Consider the following 27,704-nt stretch of genomic DNA (forward strand, 5'->3'; position numbering starts at 1 on the left):
GGTGTTTTTAATTGGCTGCCATTTCGAAAAAGGTGCGTTTGGTTCCAGAGAGTGGAGTAGGTCATGTAAACCTGCATAATTGAAGAGCACCAATTTTTGTAATTATTCATCTCACATAAGAACAGGCACTCACCTTAATATTACCCAAGAAATGACTCTGCCAAACCTGTGTGAGAAGCAACCTGCAGAATTCAAACATTACACAGAGAAATATTTGCAGCGTATATTTGACCTTTTACGATAAAAGAGCCTGGCTTCCTTTCAAGAAACAAACTTGTGCACTCCATCGGCAACTTTTCATCTCCAACTTTTCTAAGTTAATGACGGTGTCACGCTACTCTTTGCACTTGGCAGGCCGTTATCCACCCATCGCCTCTGAAGCGTGTAACCTCATTTGTAGGACTATATGCAAGGTGTACAGAGGCTGCATAGTTTGTAATGAAAAGATGCGAGTTATGCTTCGTGAGTAACGCCTTTTGCTTCAAGTCCTAAAAGCAGCTTCTGTGCTACTCGTGCCAGGGCTTTGTGTCTGCCTCTGAAGTGTGAAGAAATGAATAGAAAAGAAAGGGCGATACATATTCTGACAATAACAAAACCATCAACAAACTACATGTTTTTACGATCATACTTTATTATTTCCGCAGAAATACAACCAGTGGACGGTGAAAATAAGTAAAACAGAGAATGAGGTTCTCACTTTTTGTCTTGAGGTCAGCAGCTTTGTGTTTGTGTGTGTAAGCGTTGGCAATGGTCTATGATCCAGATCAATGTATAGCAATGACTGTCGAAGAGGTGCCTCCCACCATATGACCGGGGATTTCACCTGTGGCCTCTCATTGACGGCAGCGCACCATCTTCTTTAACGTCTTGCTATTGACCTACTGTTAAGCATTGAAGATAAACACATCTGGAGGTCTGTCATGATGGAAACATGGTAAAAGGTGTCAAAGCACGAAACACCCGGGTCAGATTTTTGGTTCAGCCTTTATTGCTTTCTCACGTGGCTTCCAAGAAAAAGTGCCTTCGCAAACAAAGACACACTGGAAAAAAAAATAGAAGGAACAAAGTCGCTTCTAAATCCAGCTTTCACAACTGACATTTAAAGTGCTTCAGATCAGAATTTTCAAAAAGATTAATTTGCTTCTTTTTTTTTTGAGTTTGCATAAAAGGTCGCTGAAGACATGATGTAGTGTTCCCTGGTGTTTTTGCTTCAAACAACATTGCACAGTGTACTGGAGACGGTGCTCAACGGCTCAAAGCAGAGATTATCTAGTGATGAATACCGTCACCTTGCATAGTATGGGAAGAAAAGATTTTCTACAGTGCGGCTTTTGCTTTATCTTTCAACTTCTAGGTTAAAATTCAGCTATGATGAAAACGACAACTGTTAACACTTGAAACTGCGAGGTCAATGGACTGTACAGACTTAAACACAAGTCAAATATAATCAGAAAGTTACTCAGAAAAATATATACAAAAGCATATTTGCAAGTTTACGCTTTTAGCATTTACCTTTAAAATAATCATCTGGAGCAGAAGTGGCTCGTAAACATTAAGTTGATACAGCAAATGTGTTAGCAATCAGTAGCTTAAGGTGTTTACGAGTTCAGAAGATTCATTTGGGGTCATGTTTGGGTCAACCTGTAAAATGTCCAATTAAAATAAAATAGAAAATCCAATAATTGCTCAATGTTTTGCTCGAGGAAGCTTTCACTACCTTCATTTGTCTCTTTGGTGCTGGACAGGTAGTGTACAGTAGATTTATCAGACTCTTTTTTTTAAAAATGACATCACTAGTGAACTAAAACCAAATCAATGAGCCAAAAGGCGCTAAAACTATGAGCTGAGGGGAGCTGCAGAGTTACAGTAGCTGATGATTATCTGTGAGTCTGTCACGACAAGACACTGCTTTCAAATTGTTATCAATATAATTGAATTATATTTGTTTGTATTGTTAATATAAAAAATGAATATAGATTATAGCAGCTTTAAAGTAAAGCTGAAAGCTTAAAACCGCAAATATGCCTCGCTTCCGTTTTGTTTTTTTGCAGTAACTCCACTATTCTAAAATATCAGTTGAAGTCAAGTAATGTGTCTCAGTTGCTGTGCATCTTCCTTGTATTGCATGAAAAGATCTTCATGGATAGATAATGTGCGCTCAGTGCCGAAATGCAGCCCCGAAGCCATTCAGAGAAATAATATAGAACAACAGGGCCTCTGTTGTGCAGTGCAGCTTCATCATTTGTGAGACTTATCGCGATATAAAGTGGATCGAGATCCTGCATTACAATTGATCCGAGTTGCTACAGAGAGCCCAGTTGTGGTCTTGTCATTGCATAAGCTAGCAAGACTGATTGGCTTCACTGTTAAACTGAGCGGGGACATCGATTTGGAGATAGGGAATACAGCACGGGGGGAGAAGGATGTCGCTGCCCTGCTTTCCATGGCACGGGTCTGCCTTTGGCCTGTGGGCAGACACATCTCTCTCTCTCGCTCTCTCTCAAACACACACTCTCTTCCGAGAGAAACACTGGCAGTCAGAAGTGTCTGGAGACGCATGTATATACACACACACACGCACAAACAGCGGGCAACATTGATTTCCTGTCTGGCATTACTAAGCCGTGAGGGACTCGGCTGGGTTCTCTGAACAATGCGCGCAAACAAACATGCTATGCATTGTGTGTGTCTCTCGCTCTCCTCTCTACACACCCTCACGACATTGTATATAAACTAACATTCGCAGGCAGAAAAGTTTGCCAGGAAAACTCACAGCCCCTTCACTATTTCATCTCCACATCTATTATTCTTTGCTGTCTCCACCTCCTCCATCTTCTCGTCTCTCCCTCTGCATCCTTCTCCTCCTCTGTATGTATCATTCCGTCTGTTTTCATTAAAAGAAATGGGTTTTTCTTGGCTTCACATAGCGGTGTGCACTGCTTGGCCGGTTCGGCGCAGTGTTGAAACCGTCCAACAGGTTTTATCAGCCGCATACATCCACATTTCCAGCCTCTTCTCACTGATGTGTGCGTTCCCTCAGAGTTTTGTGTCTCTTTGAGTTTTGTCAGAGTTCCTGTGCATGTGCGTCCATGTAACTCGTGTGTCCGGATCGGTATGCGTGTGATGTGTCCGTGTCTCACTCCGTCTATGTAGGCTGCATTATTGGACGCAGTAGACCAGACAGTGCCAGAGGCGTACACCAAGTGGCCACGCGGCGTGACAGAGAAGAGAGCAGAGTTGCTGTCAAAAGGCCTTTTTAACACACTGCTGCTCTCCGTTTTGGGGACATTCGGGAGCGTTTGACTGCAAAAGGGCTCCGGCGAAGGAGAGATAACACAATTCTCAGAAGCTCCCACAGAAACACCACTAAAGCCCCAAAGGCTCCCTACCTGAAAATAACGCACTAATACCTTTGATGTTCCCAAAGAGATGAGCAAGAGAGCGAGACGAGGAGAGAAACTGGGGGGGGGGGGGGAGAGACTGCTCAGACACTCAAATATACACACACACACACACACACACACCAGGCAGCAGCTTGACACGTCTCACGAGTCCCCGTTAGCTGATGTTTCTTTGCGTGGGTCAGTGCGGGAGATAGTTCAAAGAAGTCAGTGTGCAAGTTATTTAATTAAGTTAGACTCTTACACCAAATTAATGACACGATAATTTGTGTCTTTTTCAGCTAAAGGTTTCAACATGCACTGGAAACGAGGAGCACATTTCCTCTATGAGTGGCAGATGTTTTGTGTTGTATAGATAACGAGGCTGTAAGATATGAAATTAGCTCCATTACGCTTCTCTTTGCTGCCTCCTCTCTCTCACCAGACGTCATTCTTTGTTTCTCCTCACTGTTTTCTATCTACAATGTGCTTGTGCAGCCGTAATGAGTGAGAGAGCTTCGTTACGCTGCTCTTTTCAGCTACATCATGAATCCTAATTCCTCACTTGCACACGGTGTCTCATCACATCCCCGCCACCAGCGTGGTATTAGTTTTTGTAACGCTATATTTCCATCCGAGTGACACTGTCTGAAAGCCCTTTTTGCCAATACGTGCACGTTAAAAGGTTCACTCAAGATGGAAGTACAGCAAAAACTCGAATATATATATGCACCTCAACCCATGTCTCATCTCTCACTTCCATACAAGCGCACACACATTTACACTGAAACCTATATTCAGTGTGGGAGTGACATCTCCACAGAACATTGATACATTTTGTTTTTCAGTCAACTAACTCCCCCCTACCCACCACTGCTGTTCTTTTTAATCTTTTTTTCTCCTTTCTTTCCAACTTTTTTATTTTTGCCTCCATTTCCCCTGGCTCTTCTATTATACTGCAAAGGTCACGTTCATATCACCTCCATGTTTAAAACTAAACGCACCAGTGTGTCAGAGGGCAGAGCGGTGTGAGGCCAAGTGAACAAAGACTTTTACATTTGATAAACAGCCAGCGGCTACGAGAAGACAAAAGCCAACTTCTCTGAACAGCAACACTCTGTGTGCGTCAGCAGCTTTCATGTGCAAGGCTGGAAAACTTCTTCCATAAATCCCCCTCAACCTAAGAACTGTGGTTGTGTAGATTAGATCTCGCTACATATTATTATTCAGGCTGGGGTTGAAGATGCTAATTTAGAAACAGGCAAAATACAAAAGTCAACGACACAGGCGGACCCTGAATGGTCCATAGGGGTTAACGAGCTCAGTGTGTGTTCCTTTGACACTCAAAAGGTAAAACCGTTACACTGTTATCATGGCAGGGCAGGGAAGGGGATGAATATCAATGTCGGAGTGATTCCAGTTTGAAGTTTTGATGGACGGGTTTCAGCTCCTCAGGGAATCTTTGGCTTCGGGAGGCATGAGCGACTCAAAGGGATCCGGATCTTGGCTGACCCGGGGTCTTTGTGTGTCCCCTGATCGGGCTCCTCCAGGTTCGAGTCGGAGCACCACAGATCCCTGCCGGGCTCTGATGCTCTGCGAGGCTGAAGCAGTGAAGTGCGAGACAGGCTCGGAGCCTGAACCTGGGGTCCAGTGTTAAAGCAGGGAAGGCCCCTAGACGGAGGGGGCAGCTGCTTGGTCCGGTTAGCCAGAGGCCTTATTAAGGAACACCCGGGCTTCAGAGAGGCAAAGCCACCAGTGACCCCTGGCTTGAGCGAAGTGAGAGACATGCGCGGAGGCTGCAGCATGCGAGGGCTAGTCGAGCCAGCAGAGTTAGGAGTGACAAAGCTCTGCTCGATCACAGCGGGGGCTCTCGGCTCATGCTGTGCTGCAGACAGAGCTGCTGATGCCGGACCGTCTCTGGCAGTTACCCCCCGAGGAGCCCCAGTGCCTGGGCGGCGGAGGCGAGTGCCGAGATGACTCAGCTCGTCGGTGTTTGCTGGTCCGGACACGTCTGCCATAAGGTCTGTGCGCGTTCCTTCCTCCGATCTACTCCTCATGAGGTCACTGCGGCCCTCGGTGGGGGGAGTTTTTACTCGTCTTCCCTGGCGGAGGTGCTCGTTGAGGCAGGGGTTGAAAGGCTGTAGTACTTGAGGCTGCAGAAAAGAGGAAAGATATATCAATAGGATCTTTTTTAAATGGGTATAAAATAGTCATGGATCAGTCAGAATATAATGAGGTACAGCTCTCAGTTGTTTTTATCGTGTTCCAGAAATGGCTGGATTTTAAACTTCCCCATTCTTTTTGGTGCGTTTGATCCCTGTGGAATCCAGGCTTTTGAACATTTTGCTGCTGCAAAGAAAATTCGAAATCAAACTGTTTATTTACTCTTTAATATCACAGCTTGTTTCCACTGCCTCTTCCATTCTATTCCTAGAATGGAAGAGAGAGGAAGCCCTGATTCAGCACTTTAAAAACAAGCAGAGGAGAATAACCTTGCCGTGTGAGAGCCCGGGATCTACTGAAGTCTTTGACTCGCTTTGTTATCGCTGCTGCAGAGAGGCTTCAAAAACATTCAAACTGAGAGCTACGATACCTGCTGCCTGTATAAGAACGTGCTGAGTCGTTAACCACATGAAGTTTAGACCAACCATGGTGTTGTCCTCCACCCGGGGACATACAAGGTACAAACACAAAATCATGAACACCTGTACAAAGTAATGCAATTCTATAACAGCCTGGCAACTAATACTGACTCACAGGCGCTTATGTTCCAATTTTGTGCGTGTGTGTGTGTGTGTGTGTGTTAGAAAGCTGGTAACTATCCAGCAAACGACAAATTCAAACAAAAACTCATTACTTTTGTTTCGGATTGGTTTCGATTTGTACAAGTGTTCATGATATATCGGTCCACTCGCTGCGCATGCGTCACAGATTCTACATACTTTCAGCTCTACTTTAAAAAAAAAAAGGAATGTAGATAATTCTGCTAGTTCAAGAGGTACCACCACTATATGCCCTGATGATGTATTAAATACTGTAACATTGTTTACACCTATTCTGCACCACATTTCAAGATAAGCAGAATATAAGGCCAACAGTGCTTATTAGTCCATAAAACTAGCAGCAAGAGCAGAGTTGCTCAGATCACAAAAAAGTCAATATGAATATTTTATACAGTTTATTAGTCCATTTTCTGAACAGCTTATAGCCTCAGCATCTATAAAAAAGACTGTTTTATGTTACGTGCCTACTCAGTTTGAGATTCTGTAAGCCGTCAGAGATCCGAGGAATGGCCTTTTTCTATCAATGTCCTTTGAGCAGAACCGTAAGAATCTAAATCCACCTGGAACCGTCTCAAGCTGCTGAAAAGCATGAAGGAGGTTTCAGCAGAAACATCCCCTCTGTGAGTTCAAAGTAAAAAGCTCTCAGAGGATGTGAATATGAAGCTGTGCAGGTCAAGCTGCTGTGCCCGTTTCTACCCACAGTCATACATATTGAGAGTGGGAGCGGATGACCGAGGCCACAGCTCCATCTCCTGGTCCCCTGCCACAATGCGTCCTTGAGCCCATTACCAAACCCTTGTCCACCTCTCAGTGTCGAGTTGTTTCAAGCAAGAAAAAAATACTGTTTTTCGATTTCAAAGCCTGTAATTGAAAAACTTAATATGAACTTAACACTGGATGATTGCGTTGCTGCTTACAAAAGGTCTGATTAGTCAGTCACTCACATCGTGAGCATGCTATGTTAACTTACACATACAGTTCCTATTGTGATTCAGTCTGAGAGTGAGCACTCCCTACGGAGTCTCATCGTTCAAAACGAAATAAAAGACTCCACAAAGGACAGGTGTCACCAAAGAATCACTCAATAAATCAGACAGCATCATTGTAGATACAGGCCTTGTACTATTTTTCAGTTTGGACATTGTGGTTCATGTTAAAAATACCACCAGAAATTTCCATTCTGATAAGAACATATGACGCCTTTAATTGCAAGTTTCGCTTTGAGCGCATATATTTATAGCTGGCTCATCTGGAAGAAGCCTCCGACAGTGCCGGAAACGTGCAGCGTCTATAAGGTCACGGTCCATAATGACTGCCATCCACAGCTGTCTCCTACAGATATCAATAATAATAAGCAACAATCATTTGTGCTCTTCACTGCACTGCCAGGAATATCTCAGCTCACTAATGATAGCCATCACTTGAATGGAAATGTTCCGTCTAACCAAGAAAGACGCCAATTTGAAGCACCTGAAAGATGTTGTGCCCAACATAACCGATCTCTCGAAATCAACACGCAAGAATTCGAATGAGGATGTAAATGAGCCGCCTCGCGTCTGTCGGGAGACGATGTGATTGCAGCACATAAGCAGAATCGGAGTGGCAATATGGTGGCACTCCCTTAAGAAGCTAGAATACACTTTGTAGTACTCTTTAATATAGATGGTTTTGAGAATGGTGATTTGGATCGTGTTGGAATTGAAGCAGTGGAAATAGTGGAAGAGCAGAGGATGTGTGCTTAACTGCTTTGATAGTGGAGTTAGAACGAAGGCGATTAGGGCAGCGGTGATATGCATTCACGTCCCGTAACATGGGTTCTCCTAAATGATATTCCTTTCAATACGCTCAAATTCTTTAAGGTAGGCATCTCGAATGTTTCATGAATAAAATATAGAAAAACAAAACACAGAGAGAGATTTACCCATGCATGCGTAACAGTTCTTATATGGTCCATTTGATAGGATGGAACAAATTAAAAAGCAGATAAATGAAAATAACAAAAACATCAAAAAACTTAAAAAGCTAACTTTAGAAGAGCAGACCAAAGTTCCAAGTACAGATACACAAAATCCAAACTCCAAAACAACGGAAAATTGAAGGCAAAGCATGCAGACGCAGATGTAGAAGGGCATGCTTCAGTCATGCCTCGTGGCGGCAAACCACAGCCCGGCGTGCAGGAGGCGAGGGCAGCAAGTGAACCGCATGTTAAAGAAGCGTTACTGTACCACGCCGTGTCAGTGAAGTACTGCACGAGGTGCTCCACTCCTTGTCATGGGCATTATGTGTGGGGAGGCAAAGGCAGAACATGGAAGATTCAATTTCATTGTTTGAGTGACAGAGATTAGAGATGGGGAGAGGAGAGAGAGAGACAGAGACAGAGACAGAGACAGAGAGAGAGAGAGAGAGAGAGAGAGAGAGAGAGAGAGAGAGAGAGAGAGCAGACGTCTAAGAAAGACTCTTGTTGGAGTAAAGACATTTTAAATACAGCATTAACACCCAGCCCATGCTGGCAATAAAAGGTCAAACATTAGTTCAACAAACAAACTCATTTAATGCAAAACATAATTACTGCATCCCAATCAGCACAACCTGGGTGAAGAGTGCAGCTCCTTCTCTCATCAGTCTGTCTAAAAACCCACATTAATGGCAAGAACTCTTTGCTGGTTTGGTGACGGCCAGAGCTCCCAGAGGGCGGCCAGAGCATTAGTGGTCACATCAGATGTTTATCATCTTAGATCTCCTACTGTACAGATGACCTTTTGATCTGCTGTCTTTTGTTTAATTAGACCATGCAATCTACTGGTGGGGGGGACAAATGCTTTGTCAAAACACTCTATAAGCAGAAGGTCATTCGAGATCGAAATAACCTGAGATGCACTGAAATAAAACACACCTGAGCCACATTTTTATCGCCTTCCCCCTCGATAGAAAGCTGAGCCCCACGGGGATAGATCAAAAGAACACAGCGTGGGTTGTTCTCTTTGCCTCTTTCTTTATTCTTTTGCTCTTCGGTCTCGCACATGTGTATTTTCTGCAGTCTATTTATTTACCCATTGTCATCCTCTGCCTCCTCTACTTGCTACCTCATCAGCACAGCATAATACAATAGCTTTGGTGTGGGATCCGCTGCTTTTGTGACTGTGCTTTCATTGTTTTTTCGATTATTATTCGATTGCAGTGTGAATTGATACTGTTGTTAATGTATATTATGGGAGATATATTGTCTTTACAAACAGTTAAGGGGTGGTAAGTGAGAGTTAGAAATGCAGGTGTCTGCAGGTTTTCAGCCAGTTTCTGACTACACACAGTTCAAGGGGAACTGAAGCTATAAATAGGCAGCAGAGGGGAAAAAAACACCAGAAAATGAATTGGTAAGAGGTCAATAAGTCAGACTGTGTTCATGAAAACTAACAAGGACAACTTTGCATGTTAGTAATTTGTTTCAAATTCATCTAAAGAGAGACATACAGGACAAACCATCCTGGTATTGCGCAATGGAAAAAAAGCTGCAAAGATATTTCAGCAGTACCGAGGGTTTTAATTGGAGATAAAGTCAGGCTATTCACAGACCTATGGATACGTTGTGTTATGAAAAGATGGAGAAGAGGCTGCAAAGAGGATGTTAGTGACTCACTCTGTCTGCGCTGGGGCATGCTGGGACGGGTCAAGCCCTGGTGCTGTGCCTGCCACGGGGACAGCAATGGGGTGGGCAGCGCACCCTACACAGAGAGAAACACAAAGGACAAAAGGCATACCAGACGTACCAGAACACACATTCACACACACAGAGGCATGCCAACACAGAAAACACACACTCACAGTTAATGAGTATGGCAAGCCCAATTTACACACAAAAACAGATTTGCACACACGTACTATACCGACACAAACTCAAACACCACGTTCTTAAATACAAAAATTGAAACTACATTTCAGTTTTAGTGTTAATGAGTTAGTGTTACCATCAAGGCTCCCTCTTTCCTTTAACCTTAAGTAGCTTTCTGTGTTGGAAAAGTACTCTTATCCCACACTGTCTGACAGTATCATACAGTAAACTGCAAAGATTAGGCATCTGCTTGATCCAACTGTTCACTGAAGCGACATACAAACAGGATACATTCGTGAAATATTCAACCCAGGATCCATTTCTTTTATGGCGGCACTATTCGCTCAAATGAAGGTAATTCGGCACCCATTTGCCCACAATTGAGTGCTATTTGGCGTCTCTGGACAGTTTGGGATCTCTACTAGAATTCAAAATAAAATGATGTGATTTGAACAATGTTTGGCTGCACACTGACTTCAAACCACAAATGTATTTCAATGGACAACATTTTGGTCCCAGTCTTCATTTCAGTCATTTCAGGAGATTATCTTTTCACATCGTTTGACACATTCTACTCATCGTCCAATAAAACATCGGCTACCTGGAGACTTCCAATAGTCTTTATGTTGTTTCTCCCCGGGCGACCCTGAAAAACATTTTCATCCTCCTACTGTGTCATTGTTTGTCCATAAATATAGTCAAATCCATTAAAAACCATCCCCAGTGCCAAGACTACAACCCATTGAAGAAGAGCACTCCATCCTAGCCAGTGCAAAAAAAACAAGGTGACACAGGAAGGGACATCACTTTGATAATTGATAGTACAAGTTTTATAAACTGGGGGGGGGGGGGGGCATAATCTCCATTTCTCACATTTACTTTTTGTTGTCTGAACATTTTGTTCAAACCAGCATGTGTATACGTGAGCACGAACATGTACCTGAAAGAAAACAAGCCCTTTTATTGATAGCAAATCTCCAGGCCCCCCATGAGGAGAGGCAAAGTGAAGGGGAAGCATGGCCATCACATTCAGCGGACAGACGGACTAAAACCTTATCACTTCTTCCCTCTGCTGCGGAGAGGGCCGCTGCTCAAACAGGACTCCATTATAGAAAAGAGGAGCACGGAATAAGAGGGAAGAAGGAACAGATATCGAGCGATAGAAGACGAGGAGGGGAAAGCAGCAACTTCCCAGCAGGTCCAAGCTATTTCAGAGCCCCCCTAGTGCGTCTGAGAGGGGGAGGAATGGGTTGCCCTGATCTGCCCTCGTCAATGTCCTTCCTTGAACACCAGCAACTGCTTCAGCGGGAGATGCTGGCAGAAGCCTCCTGTCGAGGCTTCATTTGCAGGGAGGAAAACCTCAGGCGATGAGAACAAGAGGGTATGTTGGAGGGCTGAACGTGTCTGACAGTGTCTGGCAGCATTGTTAGCAGCGGTAGCAGCGAAGCCTGTCAGTTTCTCAGTTTTCCATATCTGTGAAGACTCTCCAATGAAGGGCTGACAGAGCTTTACAAGGACAGGGACACAGCAATTGTGAAAATAGGAAAGTTTTTCATATTCAATCAGAAACTTCTTTCATTTCTCTCCCACCAGTACAGAGACCCTGGGTTTGATGCCTGGCGGTAGTTCCAGCCTTTTCCAATGAACACAACTCTTCACAAGTGGAAAAACAAGCGAGGGTTCTCGTCCTTGTTGCTGCACTCACAACTCCTTCTGATTGGTTGGTTGGTTAGTCTTGTTTTAGACATCATTCTCACCAACATAAATAACTACCACATCCGTAGTAGTCTGTTCACCAGAGGCCCCTCTCAGAGTTTGTCTGTGCACAGTCCCAAAGCAAAACTTTGCGAAGTAAGATAAGAATTTAAAAGTCAAGTCAAAAGTTGTTCTTCGTGATCCTACAACCTTTTCATCAAATAACAGAATGTAGAGGACTCCGTGACGCTAATCCTCTAATCCACTGCACGGAGCTTCTCGTGGCTGGCTACAGCTAATACCTCAGGTTCGGCTACAACGTCTCACTTCACAGACTCTAGCAATTAAATCCTCACCTGTCCGAGATGACTCCGCTGTGCGTTGCGTGTTGATGAGCGTGCATGTGTGATGGTGTGTCTGTAATGCGAGGGGGCAGACAGAGGGAGTGTGGGTGGAGACGTAATGTCAGGATCTGAGAGGCGAAAAACGTGTTCTTTCAACCTATACAGCTTAAAACTGATCACTAAGCTTGTTCAAATCCCCCTGCCTCTCCCTTCCCTGTCCTCCCTCTGTCTCTCTCTCTCTCTCTGACAGCAAATTGATCGAATTACAACTGAGCTAAAAAGTAGAGCGGTAATGTCAATGGAAGGATGACAGAGACCAACATACAGGGAGAATCACTGAAGCAAGACAGAAGGAAAGAAAACAGACACAGAGCTGGAGTGATTAAAAAACCAAAGAAGAGGTGAATTGGAGGATGTTTAAAAAGGCAGAGAGGGAGGAGGAGGGCAGCTGTAATTATCTTCTCTGTCTGCCACTGATGAAACATTGCCATTGTTTCACTGCTGCTGCTCATCTGCATGTTTGTTTATCTGGGTTATTAACAAGGTCTGCTCCCTGGTCCTCAGTCTGCTAAACCCATTGTTCTGTCACACCGAGTACAAGAGACCCACACACACACACACACACACACACACACACACACACACACACACACACACACACACACACACACACACACACACACACACACACACACACACACACACACACACACACACACACACACACACACACACACACACACACACAGTTTTCTGAAATTATTAAAAATACTGCTCATGTTTTATTTGTTGCGAAAAGCAGAGGAGGCGAAGAAAACTGCTTCTGCGATTGCTCCGGGGAGACGTTCAAGATGGTTCTTTTTCCACAAGTGACACTCTAGTAGTTTCCAGTTCCACTCTACATGTGCGGCTTGCTGCGACACGCGTGTCCACTGTTTTCTGCTTAACAGACATATCTGCTCATATGTACTCACGCCATATTGTGAGACTGTTTTTCTTCTTCTTCTTCTTTTCCCGAGCATGCTTTTGGAATTCACAATTGGATTGTAAGCCGATTAAAATGGGAAGCTGCGGGAGCTCGTGCCCAAAGCAGTCGGTTCGGATGTGTTGCCAAAGCCTTCCCACAGATTGAGATGAGTTCATCACAAACAGTGGAATTGTTTAAAGCAGTCTACTGAGCGACAGACCACAATGTTTGGGTTCCAGAAAGGAAATGATGGGAATGAATGGCTCTCTAGAAGAGAATAGATCAACTGCTTGAATAACGAACGGTCACAGTAAAGCCCTTAAATATAGTCCAAGGGTCATAGACCACGAGCTCACTCTATTGTTCTACCGTTAATCTGAGCTCAAAGCACAGCGAGATTTCTCCTGAATCGCTTGTTCAAGTTGCAGGAAAGACTCTGGACCTCCCAGTCCCACACATTAGCCTGTGGGCTGCTGATAAGCCAACTAGATATCAGAATTAAAGCTATAAAAAGATTATAGCTGCTGCCCTTTGACATCAAAAATATTCTGGGCCGATCCTTTCAACTGAGCACTCAAAAAATACTATCGCAGGGCAAGAGCTACTCCAGCGCTATGATGAAGCGGCACTTTAAATGTCAGAGGAGCCGAAAATCAACAGGAAATGGCCTTTCAGAGAGCAAGAGGAAAAAACAATGAAGGTGTGTGTGTGTGTGTTTTGAGGAGAAGTAGTGAAAAGTGAAATACAGACTCAATGAATGTGCGAGTGGGGAAAAAGAAAATAATGTGTGTCCAACAAATGGCAAAGGTTAGAAAGAGAATCGCTGGAGAGACAGATTTAGAAAAAGGCATTGAAGGATTGTGTGAAAAACAGGAGGTGAAAGCAAAGCATTGTTTGAGGAACACCGTGAACCCGGGCTCGCTGTAGGTGCTAAACCTGTCATCGCGGTACCAAAAGCTTTGATTCAATGTAAAAGTATAACAGAGAGAGAAACATCCCGTTCTCTCCGTTATTTGTTTCCTCTTTCGCTCTCTTTTCTTGTTATCTTGTCAAAAAACCTCTTAGAGCATTCGCGTGCTCAGAAACACAAAATGACACGAACATAATGTGCTTGTCCCCACAGTGCTGCGGAGGAACCGGTCTCCACTCTGGGGACGACAAAAGTAACTTAAATTGAAGACGGTTGCAAAACACAAAAACGAGAAGAGTTGACAGAACAGAGAGAAAACTCTCAACTGTGTTTGTACGTGTTATTGCACGCCGGGCGCTCCAGGTCACAGGTTGATGTTCCCTCGGAGACGCTTCCTGTCGAGCACAACTGGCCCTGCTTTGATGGTTGCCATAGCAACTGTTAGACCATGCTCTCGTGGTAAGCAGGGACCTACTGTAGTTATTAGTGAGCTTGTTTCATCCTTTATTTCTTTCCTCTGTAGCTCATGTGTACCCCAATAAAATAGTTTCACCGGGCCTCATTTCTACAATTTATTATATCTTATCTTTAGGTGTGTGTGTGTGTGTGTGTGTGTGTGTGTGTGTGCATCATACACTGAAGGATGAGAGCAGGTCAATTAGGAGAGTGTTTACTAGGCATCCTCCCTGTGACACTCCTGCTATTGAATCAATACTTGGCTGCCAGACAGCATGCTAGTGTGGCATGCTGATGAACAAACTGAACACATATCTATCCATCTTCCACCTCTTGCTGTCTGTCTGTCTCCATGAATCCCTCTCCCTTTACATCCCACCCGCCAACTGTTCATCTCCTCTGTCTCAGTCACTCGAGCATTAACACCAGCCTCACAACTCCCTGTTCGGTGTGAGATCTGGGTATTAAGAGTGCGAGACCGTCCCACTGACAACCCAGTAAACTGTATTCCATAGAGGGGACATGATGTAGTCATTGAACAATTCAGACATGGCTGAGAGAGGCAGCAAATGAACGGGAAACTGACCGAGGGACCAATGTGAGTGCTGGTATCTAATAACATCTTGATGACTGTTGAAGTGAGGTGACACACACTTATTATTCTGAACCAGTGTCAGATTTAAGAAAACCTTTGAGCACTTCAAGAGAGCCGTTATACGTGCGCTGTGAGTGTTGGGACTCACAGCTTGGCTTGGTGGTCTCCAGTACGTCTGGGTGGCCTTGTCATAGTGAGGCTGCGTCCGTTTGTCCAGCTGTCGGTCGCTCTGTCGTAGTGAAGAGGGAGCCCTCTGGTGGTGGCACTGACACCTGACCGGCCATCCTTGAGCAGGCTGAGGGGGCAAGAACAACAAGAATGAATCAATCAAGAAAAGACCCTGGGCCATGTTTTCCTACTCCATGCTGGCAATAACCTTGTCACTCTGCAGAGCAGTCAAATAGCAGTGCAATGAATCGTTCTAATCATAAAATGCTTGAGAAAAGACATCTGCTTACTTTGAAGAGCATGAAAAAAAAAAATGTAATTATTGGGTTTTATATCTGGCATTTGGCATTACCAGTTGTCTAAATGCAGCAGTAAACACAGCAGGTTGTAACATATCAGATATAATGACATGCATTATGTTCTTCACGTAGCTGCTTTCAAATTCACAAATGAAACTGATGGCATTTTTGAAAGATCAATGCATATTACCAGGCTGCAGCAATGAAATGTCATCCTGTATCTCCACAGATAAATGAGGGGCATGATGGGAAATCATCAGAGAAAATCAAGCCCAGGTTGGTAAATGGCGAAAGGTCTTGCAGTAAATTAAACTCGTTGATATTTACTTGAAGCACAAGAAAATTACCTCCTTTTTCATCTGGTAAAACCACGATGACTAACGAACTGATGCGAGTAATACACGTGACTTACGAGCCTTTACTATGAGCGGGTAATCCAACATAGAAATAAACGACAGAGCAACCAATGAGGTGCGCTAAATCATTTTGTAACCATTTCTGTAAGAATCTCATACTCTTTCTGATGCGTGAATAAAGAGCAGAGCAACTTGTGCTCGACTGCAAAATATATGGCAGAATCGCATAATCATGAGCAGTCTGCCTCAACGGCGGCGGAAGCTGCGTTCTGTCAATTCAGACTGAGAAATCAGTTTTCTGTCTGCGATAGCTCCACTCCTCTCTCTCCCATTGTTTCATTTTCTCTCCTCTCAGCCCTCCACACACACACACACACACACACACAGCAACAGACTTTCTCCCCTGCGTTTGTTTCATTGGCTTCCTCGTTGTTCAAACCTGTCCTGCAGGGACATCAGAGGAAATGAGAACACAAACCATCTTCGGCATGCCTCTAACCTCGCACCCGGATTGCTCACATGGTGCTTCCAAGACAGACTCAGCAGAGTAAATATTTTTCCTCTTATCTTCTTTCTGTATATGCCCGAGGATCACGCGTCTAGATCCTGGAATACACGACTGAAGATGAACCTGCATTGATATTCTATGTATGCTCACGTGACAGTGTACGAGCGCCCCCATGCTGTATGTCATTCATGAATACTTCATGTAGAAACCCCTTCATAACAGCAAACATGAAGTCCAAACCATGCATGCGTGTCCATTGTCCAGGTCGTGTCTGAAGTACATTATTCATATACTGCATGTTTTCAGTTAATCTATCCAACGTTGTCATTCAGTTTCTCCATCTTGTTCTGTCTGCCCACTCTGTGCATTAAAAACACGAATGAGTCATGACATGCTCTTCCTTCCTCCTAAAGATCATCTGTTGACCTTTGAGGTCAATTTCTGCTTTGCACAAGCTTTCAATCATCTCAATGTTGATCTTGCTTCCGTTTCTAATCTCACTAATCAAACAGAATTAACTCGCATACTTCACCGAAATAAAAACATCAACCGTCTAGTGTCAATCCTGCCACGGTAAAAAAAAAAAAAAGAGCTGCACACTGTACTCATAGCTCCCAGCAAATCATTTGTAGAGCGACATTTTGATCGAACAGAGATCTTGGTCAGGCATATTTGCTTGAAGCTATCATCACAGTGTGCAGATCTTTTCTCAGACTCTTGCCTTCATACTTTTCACGTGTAACAGTCCTGCTCACACAAACTCACCATTTGTTCCCTCTGTTGTTGTTGTTGTTGTTGACACTGCAATGTGAGCTGAGCAATAGTTTGGTCTCGCCTCCTCAGCTGCTCTCTGAGCAACTGCACTTCCTTAATCAGCTCCTCCGACTGAAAACACAAGACACGCGCATACAGTAAACTGCCGTGGTAGCGGACTACCTCGGTAAGAAGCTGGTAGGAAAATAAAGAATATATATTTGTAAACAGCATCTCCAATCAATCACTGCTATAAACCTAAGATGACGTTTCTTTACCTGTGATGCAGCGGTATTGTCTTCAACCTCTTCAGGAACATCTGCTGGAGATTCGTTATCCTCAAGCTAGAAGCACACACACGCGCGCGCACACACACACACACACACACACACACACACACACACACACGGTGAGCTGGATCAATGATAATTGCCTTAGGCATGCCTCGAGAAAAATATTTTCTACAGTGGAAGAACTTTAGTCTGAAGCATATATGCTCTGCTGGCCCTGAACTGTCAGTCACCTGAGGCAGAGTGTTGCTGTAAACTTTAAATTCATTTATTTCACGGAATACAAAAAAATAAAAAAAAAGTTTGTATGCAGTACTTTTGCTTTCCAAAGCAGATCCACACTTAGACAGAATATGTGACGCAACACTCTAATTACATTCTTTGATGATTTTACCAATTAATGTTTGGTGATCAAGAATAATGACAAATGCCAATCACAGGTCATTTGAGCACATAAAAAAGTTGTGAAATTGCATATTTAAAATCAGGCCAGGAGTCACAAAAAGGTGTTGAATTTACGATGTGAAATAGTTTCTTTCATGGAAGTTTTCCTCATTCTAAAATGAATCAAATAGTTGATAAATATTCAGTCAACATCTGAAATATACATTTTATTTCAAGACTACATTTCATCTGCTCCATATTCCGGTGAGGAAGATTCATTTCGTTACAACCAGCAGTTCTATATCACCGACTGTGAAGCAAAGATCAATTAGGATTCAGCTGGAGGCTCATTTGAAGAACAGGCTTACTAATGGGGCGACAGACGTATTTTCCCTCCTGCGGCTATACAGCCAAAGCGTTGGACTAATTGCAGTGAGCACAATGCATCTGCAGGAGACATTTGATTTAAAATGTGACATTTATGTTGTAGAGGGTAAATTGAGTCGAGGCATTCAAGATAATTTCCTTGCACTCCGTGTGCAGAGTGATCTGTGCATTGTCAGCGATGGCGTTGTGAGTTTTGTGTGTTCATCTCAAATGCAAGAGCACATTTCTGTAGCAGACATCTTTTTTTCCTCTCCTCTCCTTCCCTATCACCCTCTATTCTTCCCATTAAATGGAATTCTCAGACTGACAAACTGACGGCGAAAGATCTATTACGTTATCAGTTTCACACAAGCACAGATACAGACATTTATATGCATGTACGCACGCTAATATGCAAACTACAGATCACATAATGTGCATTTAAAGAGAAGGATGCCCAGAGCCTCTAATATCTTGAAAGAAAATATTTTGACGCTTCATATGCAGCACATTAAAACGTCTCTTCACCTAAAACATCTTTCTTTGTTTAAATACAGGGCAGCAGCACTGTGCGATGACAGTTCTCATTAAACCGATATAATTAAACATTTGAATTACTTCATGTGGAACCACATTCAAAATAAAACTAGCGTTGTTCAGTTTTGTCAGAAAATACTTCTCATGTTGCTGATACTGAACACCTGAGGACAACGATGCAGTATACTCCCAATAAGATAATTATTATATCGAACAGTCCAGCAAACTAATACAAAGCGGCATTTAACAGACAAAGCAGCAGCTGAAATCAAAACTAAAATCCAGACAGTTTACGATACTAAAACTAATTATAAGAATAACCGGCATTAGAACGACGACAAACATAAGAGTGTAAGAAATTTGAGCAAAACAGGGGTGATTAGTAGATATAATAGTGTTTAATAATTCATAATTAAGGTTCATAATTAGTCATAATCATAAGGGTTTTGGGAATGCATAATTAAGAAAAACATAAAGTGTTGTAGGATTATACAAGGGAGTAAGTCATAACTGACAGGATTTGAATGTGTTTGTTGCAGGCAGAGCGAGATGCAGAGACAGGCGTTTACTGAGGAGTGAGCGTAGGCAGCCAATAAAAATGGAGATAGATAAAAGGGGAGGAGTCGCGAATGAATATAAGGGAGGGGATAGTCAAGCGTTTTTCCTCTCCTGTTACGTAGAAGTCCTGGGAAGACGTGTTGTCCTGGGACGGGGAGAGGTTTTTTCCAAGGGGGGGGTTCATTGTTTAATATTTCAAAGATTAATGTACACCATTGCATAACTGTAATTGTAACAGCAGGATTAAAATCCTTTCTGACGGTGAACCAGTTTCGGTAACGTTTTTAGCGCCGTGTTGCTGAAAAGCTATCAGTACCGCGTGTGCTGGCCTGCTCCACGCTCCTAGGGAAGACTTTTCTTTCCACAAATTTGGCGAGCCAGATCCAGGAGGTAGCTTGCGGGACGAGACACGGATGCTGGACGGCATCGGCCACCTACATCTCCAAGGCGCCAATACAAGGTAAGAACAGCACCTAACGAAGTCTGTCTAGGTAGTTATAGGACAATTTATTTGGAGATGTGGCCGGCCGGTGTTGGCCCTGCTAACGTGCCTTTGTTCTGTGAGAAGGTGTGAAAAAAAAAGGCGCGTGTGAGCAGGCTTTGAGCTGAGCTAGCTGCAGTTTGCAATGAGAGTATATTTGTAGCATGCATTAAAGGGACAAGTCAAGAGTAAAAGGATCCTAAGAATTAATTAAAGACGGACAGCGCTGTGTATGTATGTAAGTAAATCATCACATTGGTACCAAGCAGTTGATTAGCTAGAGCGGGCTAGCTTTGCATCGCTCTGAGATCCTCCAGCTCTGGGGTGCATGGCTGGGTTTGTGCTGACAACTGTTCAAAAGCAGGTATGTAACTTGGCGGACTGAAATATTGTGACATTCCGGCTTTGGCTTGCAAACCTTTGCGGGTCTCGTGCATGAATTTTCGGGTCTCGAAAACATACGCTGTGTAGAGAGCTAAGCTAGCGGGAGTTAGCTTCTGAGGCTGTGGTTTCAGGAAAGACACACTCGCTTGTTTTGGCTGTGAATGTATAATTAGAGAGTCGTGTGGATGATTCAGAATACGTAGAATAACGGCTTTTGGCGGTACTAGGCGGACTGGGCGAGTGGGTGACGCTGGAAGTGTATAACTCGTGATCAAACGTAACAATGACCTCGGGTCTGGAGAAGCTGAAAGCCGGTTAACTGGAGGTTTAAGTTAAAATAAAACAATAATACGTGTGACTAGTCTGTGTTTTAGCAGCGTGGAAATACGTTTAAACTGATGAATAAATAAGTCCAATAATACGTGTGACTAGTCTGTGTTTTAGCAGCGTGGAAATACGTTTAACATGATGAATACCGTTGCATGACCTGTGGTAGCTATAAGAGGAGCTAACGTTGGCTACGACGTAGCTCCGGGTTTATTGTACTGTGTATGAAAAATAAAAGTGCTTGTAAAGAAAATAACTGCTGGAGTGTGAGAGGAGACAGAAGGCGTATGAGTGAAAATAAAGTGTGGGATTTTGGTGAAACTTGTGTGTGCGTATGCTCCGTTAGAAGCTCCGTTTTTGCTGTTAGCATTCCGTTAGCATATTCCGTTAGCATTTACGTAGTATATTTGCTGGCAAAGGCTGAATGTAAACAGGAAGGTAGATAAACCGTAGAAGAAGAAAACGCCAGAAAGCAACTCCACCAACTAGTGACCAGGAGGAGTAACTGCTAGTTAATGATAATAATAATATTAAACCTAGTGTTTTGAATCTGTCATTACATTAGTACTAAAAAGGCTGACATCTGGTGGCTTAGAGAGACAACCACAGCATAGTTTTATGCCACCCAGTGGCTTCCTAGATAAATTACACAAAACAGTCTTAGAAATTCATTGTCTATGACCTTTGTGCTTACATCCTGACTTTAGTTTTAATTAAGCATTATAACTTTAGTTGTTGACTTTGGTTTTAATTCAGCATTTTAACAAAGATTAATGGTTTCAGTTGTGCTCCTTCAATTCTTTAACTTAATAGTGATTCAGTAGTAAATGTGATTATTATTGTGCTGTGTGGTGTTGCTGAGGTGTCAATGATTGCAGTGTGGATTGTAATTGTAGTTTGACTTACATTGGCTTTGCTGTTTGAATGTTTTGAATACAGTTATTGAATTTAGATTTTGATATTGATAATTTTTAATTGCTTTTTTTTAATTGATTAATTATTCATTTTTTATTTAATTTTAATTCTGATTTTGAACTATTTGAATTTTGATATTGATAATTTTTTATTGCTTTTAGTAATTATTAACTTTTAATTTCATTTTAATTTCGATTTTAAACCATTTAAATTTGATTTGGAATCGTAATCTTAATTGATTTTTTTATTGCTATTAGTAATTGATTAATTATTAACTTTTAATTTCATTTTAATTTCGATTTTACATTTGATTTGGAATCTTAATCTTAATTGATTTTATTGATTAATTATTGATTTTTGATTGATTATTGATTTTTTAATTTAAGCGTAAATTTGATTTTAAACCTTTTGAATTCGAATTAGGATCTGATTTTGATTCTGATTTAGGTGTTGCATTTGTTTGAGAGTTCTAGGTTCAATTTTGGTTCAAAATTTCTTCACGTATCCCGTCTTGACTAATTTTGGTACATTTACTAATTTACACAGTTCCGAAGAATCGACTTTGACGGGGACGGTGCTACGACGGGTGTGTGAACGTTGAGCTCACCTAGGAGATAGAATGGCCGTCTTAACTGCTCAGGAAATGTTGGGAAGAGCCAGAGAAAGGATGGAGGACCAAACGGTGCCCAAAGAAAGGGGAAAGGAATGGGAGAGGATGAGAAAATATCTGAAGAAGTGGCAGAGGAACGGGTGGTTTCCAACGGTGACGGCACCCACGGCTGAACACAGATGCAAAGTGTGGAGAGAAGCTGCGAAGGCTAGGAACAACGCTGTTGCAGATCATGTGGGAGCCGGTCGCCTGAACAAATTAGGTAGGAGCAGGGCCCGCAATATGGAAGAAAAGAGGTGTGCAGATACCAAGCGTCTGCTCACGTACTGGAAAGCGGTCGACCCGAACACCCTTCCAGATGCAGTAGGACTACCTGAGGTCCTGAAGGAGACTGGCTTCAAATCCACCACTCCCAGACCTGACACCCCTGGCAACACAGCAGTATACCCGTCAGTGCTGACAGAAGCACATGGACAGACTGAGCTTTCCTCACCTCCCCCGCCATATGTGAAAGTGAAGAGAACAATCTATCCCTCAATCCAAGCACCTGTCTACAGAGTCAAAGGGGGAACATTGGATATGGAAGAGGAGAGTGAAGAGGGACGCAGGTCTAGGAACGAGCTTGAAGACATCAGCTCACAGACTGACAGTACAGGAGTGACGGTAAGTACTCCAGAGAGTTGCCATGACCAGCAAGGGGCAAAGAGTGGCAGAGCTGAAGGAGAGACCTCAGGGCCCTTCGGTGATATCCAAGCTCCAGAGATGTTGCCCCGGGAACAACGTCATGACAAACAACTTATCTGGGAACAAGAGTGGTTTAGAAACCATCAAGAATTGACATCAGACAAGAAAGGAAGACAGGAAAAAAGTGAAGAGGAAAAGGAAGGGAATCTGAGGATGGGTGAGTATAAAGCAAAAGGTTACTTGTTCCTCACCCCTGAGAACAGACGGACAGCAATCGCCAGTGGCGATGAAGACACTGATGAGGACAGAAGAAAGAGAGCAGAAGGAGAAGATGGAGGTCGCTCACCTGCCAGACGATCCAGTAGGAACAGGCGTCAACCAGAGCGCTATGGAGATCACATCTATCCTGTAAGAGGTGAGATGACACCATTAGCCCATACCCAACAGTACCCCCTGCTGGTAAAATCCAACGGACAAGCTGAGTTTGTGCCATGGGGACATCGAGACATGGACGCACTGGAAAAGGCGTTGCCACCGCTGGCCGGTGGAGCCAATCCGTGGATCCGTGTCTTTGAAAAACTCACAGCAGCTGATAAATTGGCATTGGGAGACATCCGTGCCATGATAATCCGAACAGAAGGAACAGCCCAACTGAATATTTTGGAAGTAAGTACAGGAACGACCAATAGGGGGGATGAAACCTCATTTGACAACTTCCGAGGAGTTTTCTGGTCAGCAATGAGGGGCATCTGGGCCACAAAACCCAATATGAACTCTCTTTCTGGACTGAAGATAAAAGCAGAGGAAGAGACACATCAGTATCTGAAAAGAGCTGAAGTAGAGTGGTTTATGGCCACAGGAGGGAGACATGACAGCGATGAGGCCACCACTGTTGTATGGCGGCACACTGTACAGCAGGGCCTGCCCCCAACAGTACGAACAGCACTGCGTGGAGTAGTGGGATTGAGTAACATGACTGATGCCATGTGGAGAGAACACCTTACTCACTACACCCAAAGGCATCTAGCGGAGGAGACAAGTGGAGAAGATGACATAAAGAGAATGACGCAGCGACTGTTGAAACTTCAAATAAAAGAGGCTGACAGAGAACTCAATAGAAAACTTCAGGACAAGAAACAGATGGTGCAACAGTGGTAAAGTGGCTCAGGAATGAACTTGTTCCGAGATATGGTCTCCCGAGAGTTATACATTCAGACAATGGCTCTCATTTTACTAATGTGCACTTAGCAGCAGTAGAAAAGTGTCTAGGAATCCAACATAGGTTTGGATCAGTTTATCATCCAGTATCTCAGGGAATAGTGGAGAGAGCTAATCAAACTTTAAAAAGGAAAATTGCTAAAATCTGTCACACCACATCTATCAAATGGCCAGACGCCTTGCCTTTGGCACTAATGTCCATGAGAAATACAGAACACAATAGTACACACTTACTATGTCTGGCCCACCACGGACCAGTAGCCATGGACCTAGCCTAGACTTGCTAACTTTAGAAATTGAGGAATACACAAGAGCGCTAACTAACATGAGCCGAGTTTTGTTTTCTCAGGTGACAAACGCAGAAGCAGCAGCTGACGAAAGGAAGCCGCCTCCTGTCGTGTCACCAGGCAGTCTGGTGTGGATAAAAGTCCACAAACGCAAGTGGAGTGAACCAAGGTGGACCGGTCCATGGGAGGTAGTATTGGCAACCTCACATGCAGTAAAGGTGAAAGGTAAACCTGGAGCTACTTGGCACCACCTCACACACTGTGCAGCAGCAAAGGTAACGAGTGAGACACTCGCAGAGACAGGATTGAACATCAGACAGGCAAAATTTGAAGTTAAAGACACCTCAAAAGAGGGTTTAGACAGTACTGACAATGACGTTTCCCCCACAGTTTAAGCGAGGCCTTCCATTGGGAGACTCTAGCTTCAGTAGGTTATGGAAGTCTGTAATTGCTTTCTTCCTGATTTCAGTAGTTTCCCTCTTAGTGTGGGGAATTAACCACAGACAGGAGCCAGAACACATGCATGACTACATCAGGATTCGAAATTTAGCTTCAGTAACTAATCAAACCAATCTCAGACCACGTAGAGAGGCTTCTCCGACGACACTCACCTATGAAAATGTAACTCTCACTCTTACGTTCAAAGAAGGTACAACATCAACGGTCCAGTTCGACTTCTGTGAAGTCGTTTCCTGTCCCAGGTATGAACACACCTACGGTTGGATGTCCAAGACCTTGTGCATCATAACTGACGAGTGTGGGCCCGCCACAAATAAGTATGGTAAGCTGTTATCGTATCATAACTGTGATTGTGAAGATTGGGGATGGGCAACGATGAACACAGCTGGCGGGGGTTTAGGAAAAGACCCCAACCCAGGTCTTAAAGACCGACTAAAGATGTTAAATGCCCCAGCTTCTTATCACATGTGTAGAAAAGGGGTGGGTAGATGTAATCCTTTAAGACTTACCTTAACAGACCCAAAATTGACTGACGGAGGACTTTACGTAGTACAGGGAAAGGCAACTACTGATAGTCCTGCTCCACAAGGGCTTATTAGGGTCATTGTTAAGCCTGCCAAAAAGATCATGGATGACCAGGTTCGACATACGACTGATGCAGAGAATGAGGTACCGGGGGTGGAAACTGCGATGGCAGATGGGAATTTATGGCTCCGGTGGGTACAGTATACGGCTTCAAGTCAGAGAAGTACAGATTGCATTGTGTGTTCAGGGCCTAGACCCCTAGCAACACCAGTTCCTTCAAGATTTAGACCCCTAAGCCCTGAATTTAGTTGTATTTTAACTCTGTTTACTGATGACACTTTGCCCCTCCATCACACTTGTCAGGGGCTGCACTGGGATTACCCGCCTGTAGAATATAATACCCCACCTCTGTTCAAGGTTTCAGAGGGTCCATTTGATTGTATAGTCTCAGATACAGCTATGGGGCCCAATGTAGGCAGTATTATTGAAGCAAATTGTAGCAACAGTCACAATGCTAGCGACTATCTATATAACAGTGTGTTAAGACAGACAGCACCCAGAGCTGATTTATGGTGGTGGTGTGGAGGAGGAACCATATATCCAATCCTGCCTAAAGATTGGACAGGCAGATGTGCATTGGTGCAACTTATATTACCATTCTATATCTTGCCTGTCAATGATGTAACATATAAAGAACTCATCTCTCCACACCCACATGCCAACAGAAGATCCAAAAGAGATGCTGGTAGGCCGAAGGGAGCCTTCGATGACCAAGTATACATAGATGGCATAGGAGTGCCAAGGGGGGTGCCGGATGAATTCAAAGCCAGAAATCAGATAGCTGCCGGTTTTGAATCTGCATTTTTCTGGTGGGTAACGATTAATAAAAATGTCGATTGGATCAACTACATTTACTACAACCAACAGCGTTTTGTAAACTTCACCAGAGATGCCATATCAGGACTGCATGCACAGCTGGCGAAGACTAGTTTAATGACCTTGCAGAACAGAATGGCATTAGATATGATATTAGCAGAGAAAGGTGGCGTTTGTCAGATGTTTGGGACTGCTTGCTGTACTTTCATTCCAAATAACACAGCTCCTGATGGATCGGTGACCAGGGCTCTGGAGGGACTGACAGCACTCAGCCAAGAGCTAGCGGAGAACTCTGGTGCCGCTGATCCATTCACCGACTGGTTGGAGAGCATGTTTGGCAAGTGGAAACATACAATTTTGTCAATCGTAATTACTCTGTGTGTTGTCGTCGTAGGCCTCCTAGTCGTCTGTGGATGTGGGTTCCCTTGCATCCGTGGACTTCTACAGGGGTTTATTGCTTCAATGATGAGCCAGACACCAGTCCAGGGCAACCAGTTATGTGTCGAGGATGAGGGAGAATTGGAGCTTCTGATGGCCACAGTCTAGATGAGGCCACCAGCGGTGCCATAGCGGAACTTCACAAGCGGTTCCTGACCATCCTCTCGGAGATCCTGAAGGACCTGATAAAGGCCCAGATGGACTTCTAACACATCCGGTGAGATATTGGAAATTAGGGAAATAGACTGATTGTTCTGGATGAGTAATTTGAGATTTTATTTTTGTTTAATGGGTTATAATGGGATTTTAGGGTGTAAAGATTAAGAAATGTAAGTTTGACAGGTGTAAAAGAACAGTCAAGGCTTCTCAGTATGTGTTCTCTAGCCTACAGGCTGTATCCTGATCCTGCCAGCCCCAAGACATGGAAGGCAGTGATTTTCAACGCAGTCGATCTTTTCCTTTGTTACGGATTCTATCTTTCCCTTTTTAAATTTTCTTTTTTTGTCTTCCTTTTACGGACTCAATTTCTCCCTTTTTTTACGGATCAAATTTTCCTTTTTTGTCTTCCTTTTACGGACTCAATTTTTCCCTTTTTTACGGATTAAATTTTCTTCTTTGTCTTCTTTTTACGGACTCAATTTTGAAACGGACTGAACAGAAATACTTGAAATGTTATCTGTATGCATGAATTGTTTGCCTCTGTTTAGATAGATAGGGAGCCTCTTCCTGGATTGAGTAGGGGGGAGGTCTCCAGGTACATTTGAGTAACTAACGATATTTGTGTAAACTAACAACATTTAAGTACATTTGAGTAACTTACTACATTCGCGTAACTAACTCACAGTGAACTGTGGGTTAGGGGGGAATTGTAAGAAATTTGAGCAAAACAGGGGTGATTAGTAGATATAATAGTGTTTAATAATTCATAATTAAGGTTCATAATTAGTCATAATCATAAGGGTTTTGGGAATGCATAATTAAGAAAAACATAAAGTGTTGTAGGATTATACAAGGGAGTAAGTCATAACTGACAGGATTTGAATGTGTTTGTTGCAGGCAGAGCGAGATGCAGAGACAGGCGTTTACTGAGGAGTGAGCGTAGGCAGCCAATAAAAATGGAGATAGATAAAAGGGGAGGAGTCGCGAATGAATATAAGGGAGGGGATAGTCAAGCGTTTTTCCTCTCCTGTTACGTAGAAGTCCTGGGAAGACGTGTTGTCCTGGGACGGGGAGAGGTTTTTTCCAAGGGGGGGGTTCATTGTTTAATATTTCAAAGATTAATGTACACCATTGCATAACTGTAATTGTAACAGCAGGATTAAAAT

General features: G+C 43.4%; 1 protein-coding gene across 1 annotated transcript in view; it reads right to left on the reverse strand.

Moving 5' to 3' along the window:
- Positions 1-421: 421 nt before the first annotated feature.
- The window catches only part of ccser2a (coiled-coil serine-rich protein 2a), a 52,439-nt gene continuing 25,156 nt past the window's right edge, over positions 422-27,704 (reverse strand). Inside the window, 5 exon segments of the mRNA XM_079280598.1 lie at positions 422-4,907; positions 4,910-5,533; positions 15,105-15,251; positions 17,053-17,172; positions 17,319-17,384. Coding sequence (XP_079136724.1) covers positions 4,824-4,907; positions 4,910-5,533; positions 15,105-15,251; positions 17,053-17,172; positions 17,319-17,384 — 1,041 coding nt within the window. The 3' untranslated portion in view covers positions 422-4,823.

Source organism: Melanostigma gelatinosum (genome assembly GCF_949748355.1).
Source record: "Melanostigma gelatinosum genome assembly, chromosome: 12".
NCBI classification, from domain to species: Eukaryota; Metazoa; Chordata; class Actinopteri; order Perciformes; family Zoarcidae; genus Melanostigma; species Melanostigma gelatinosum.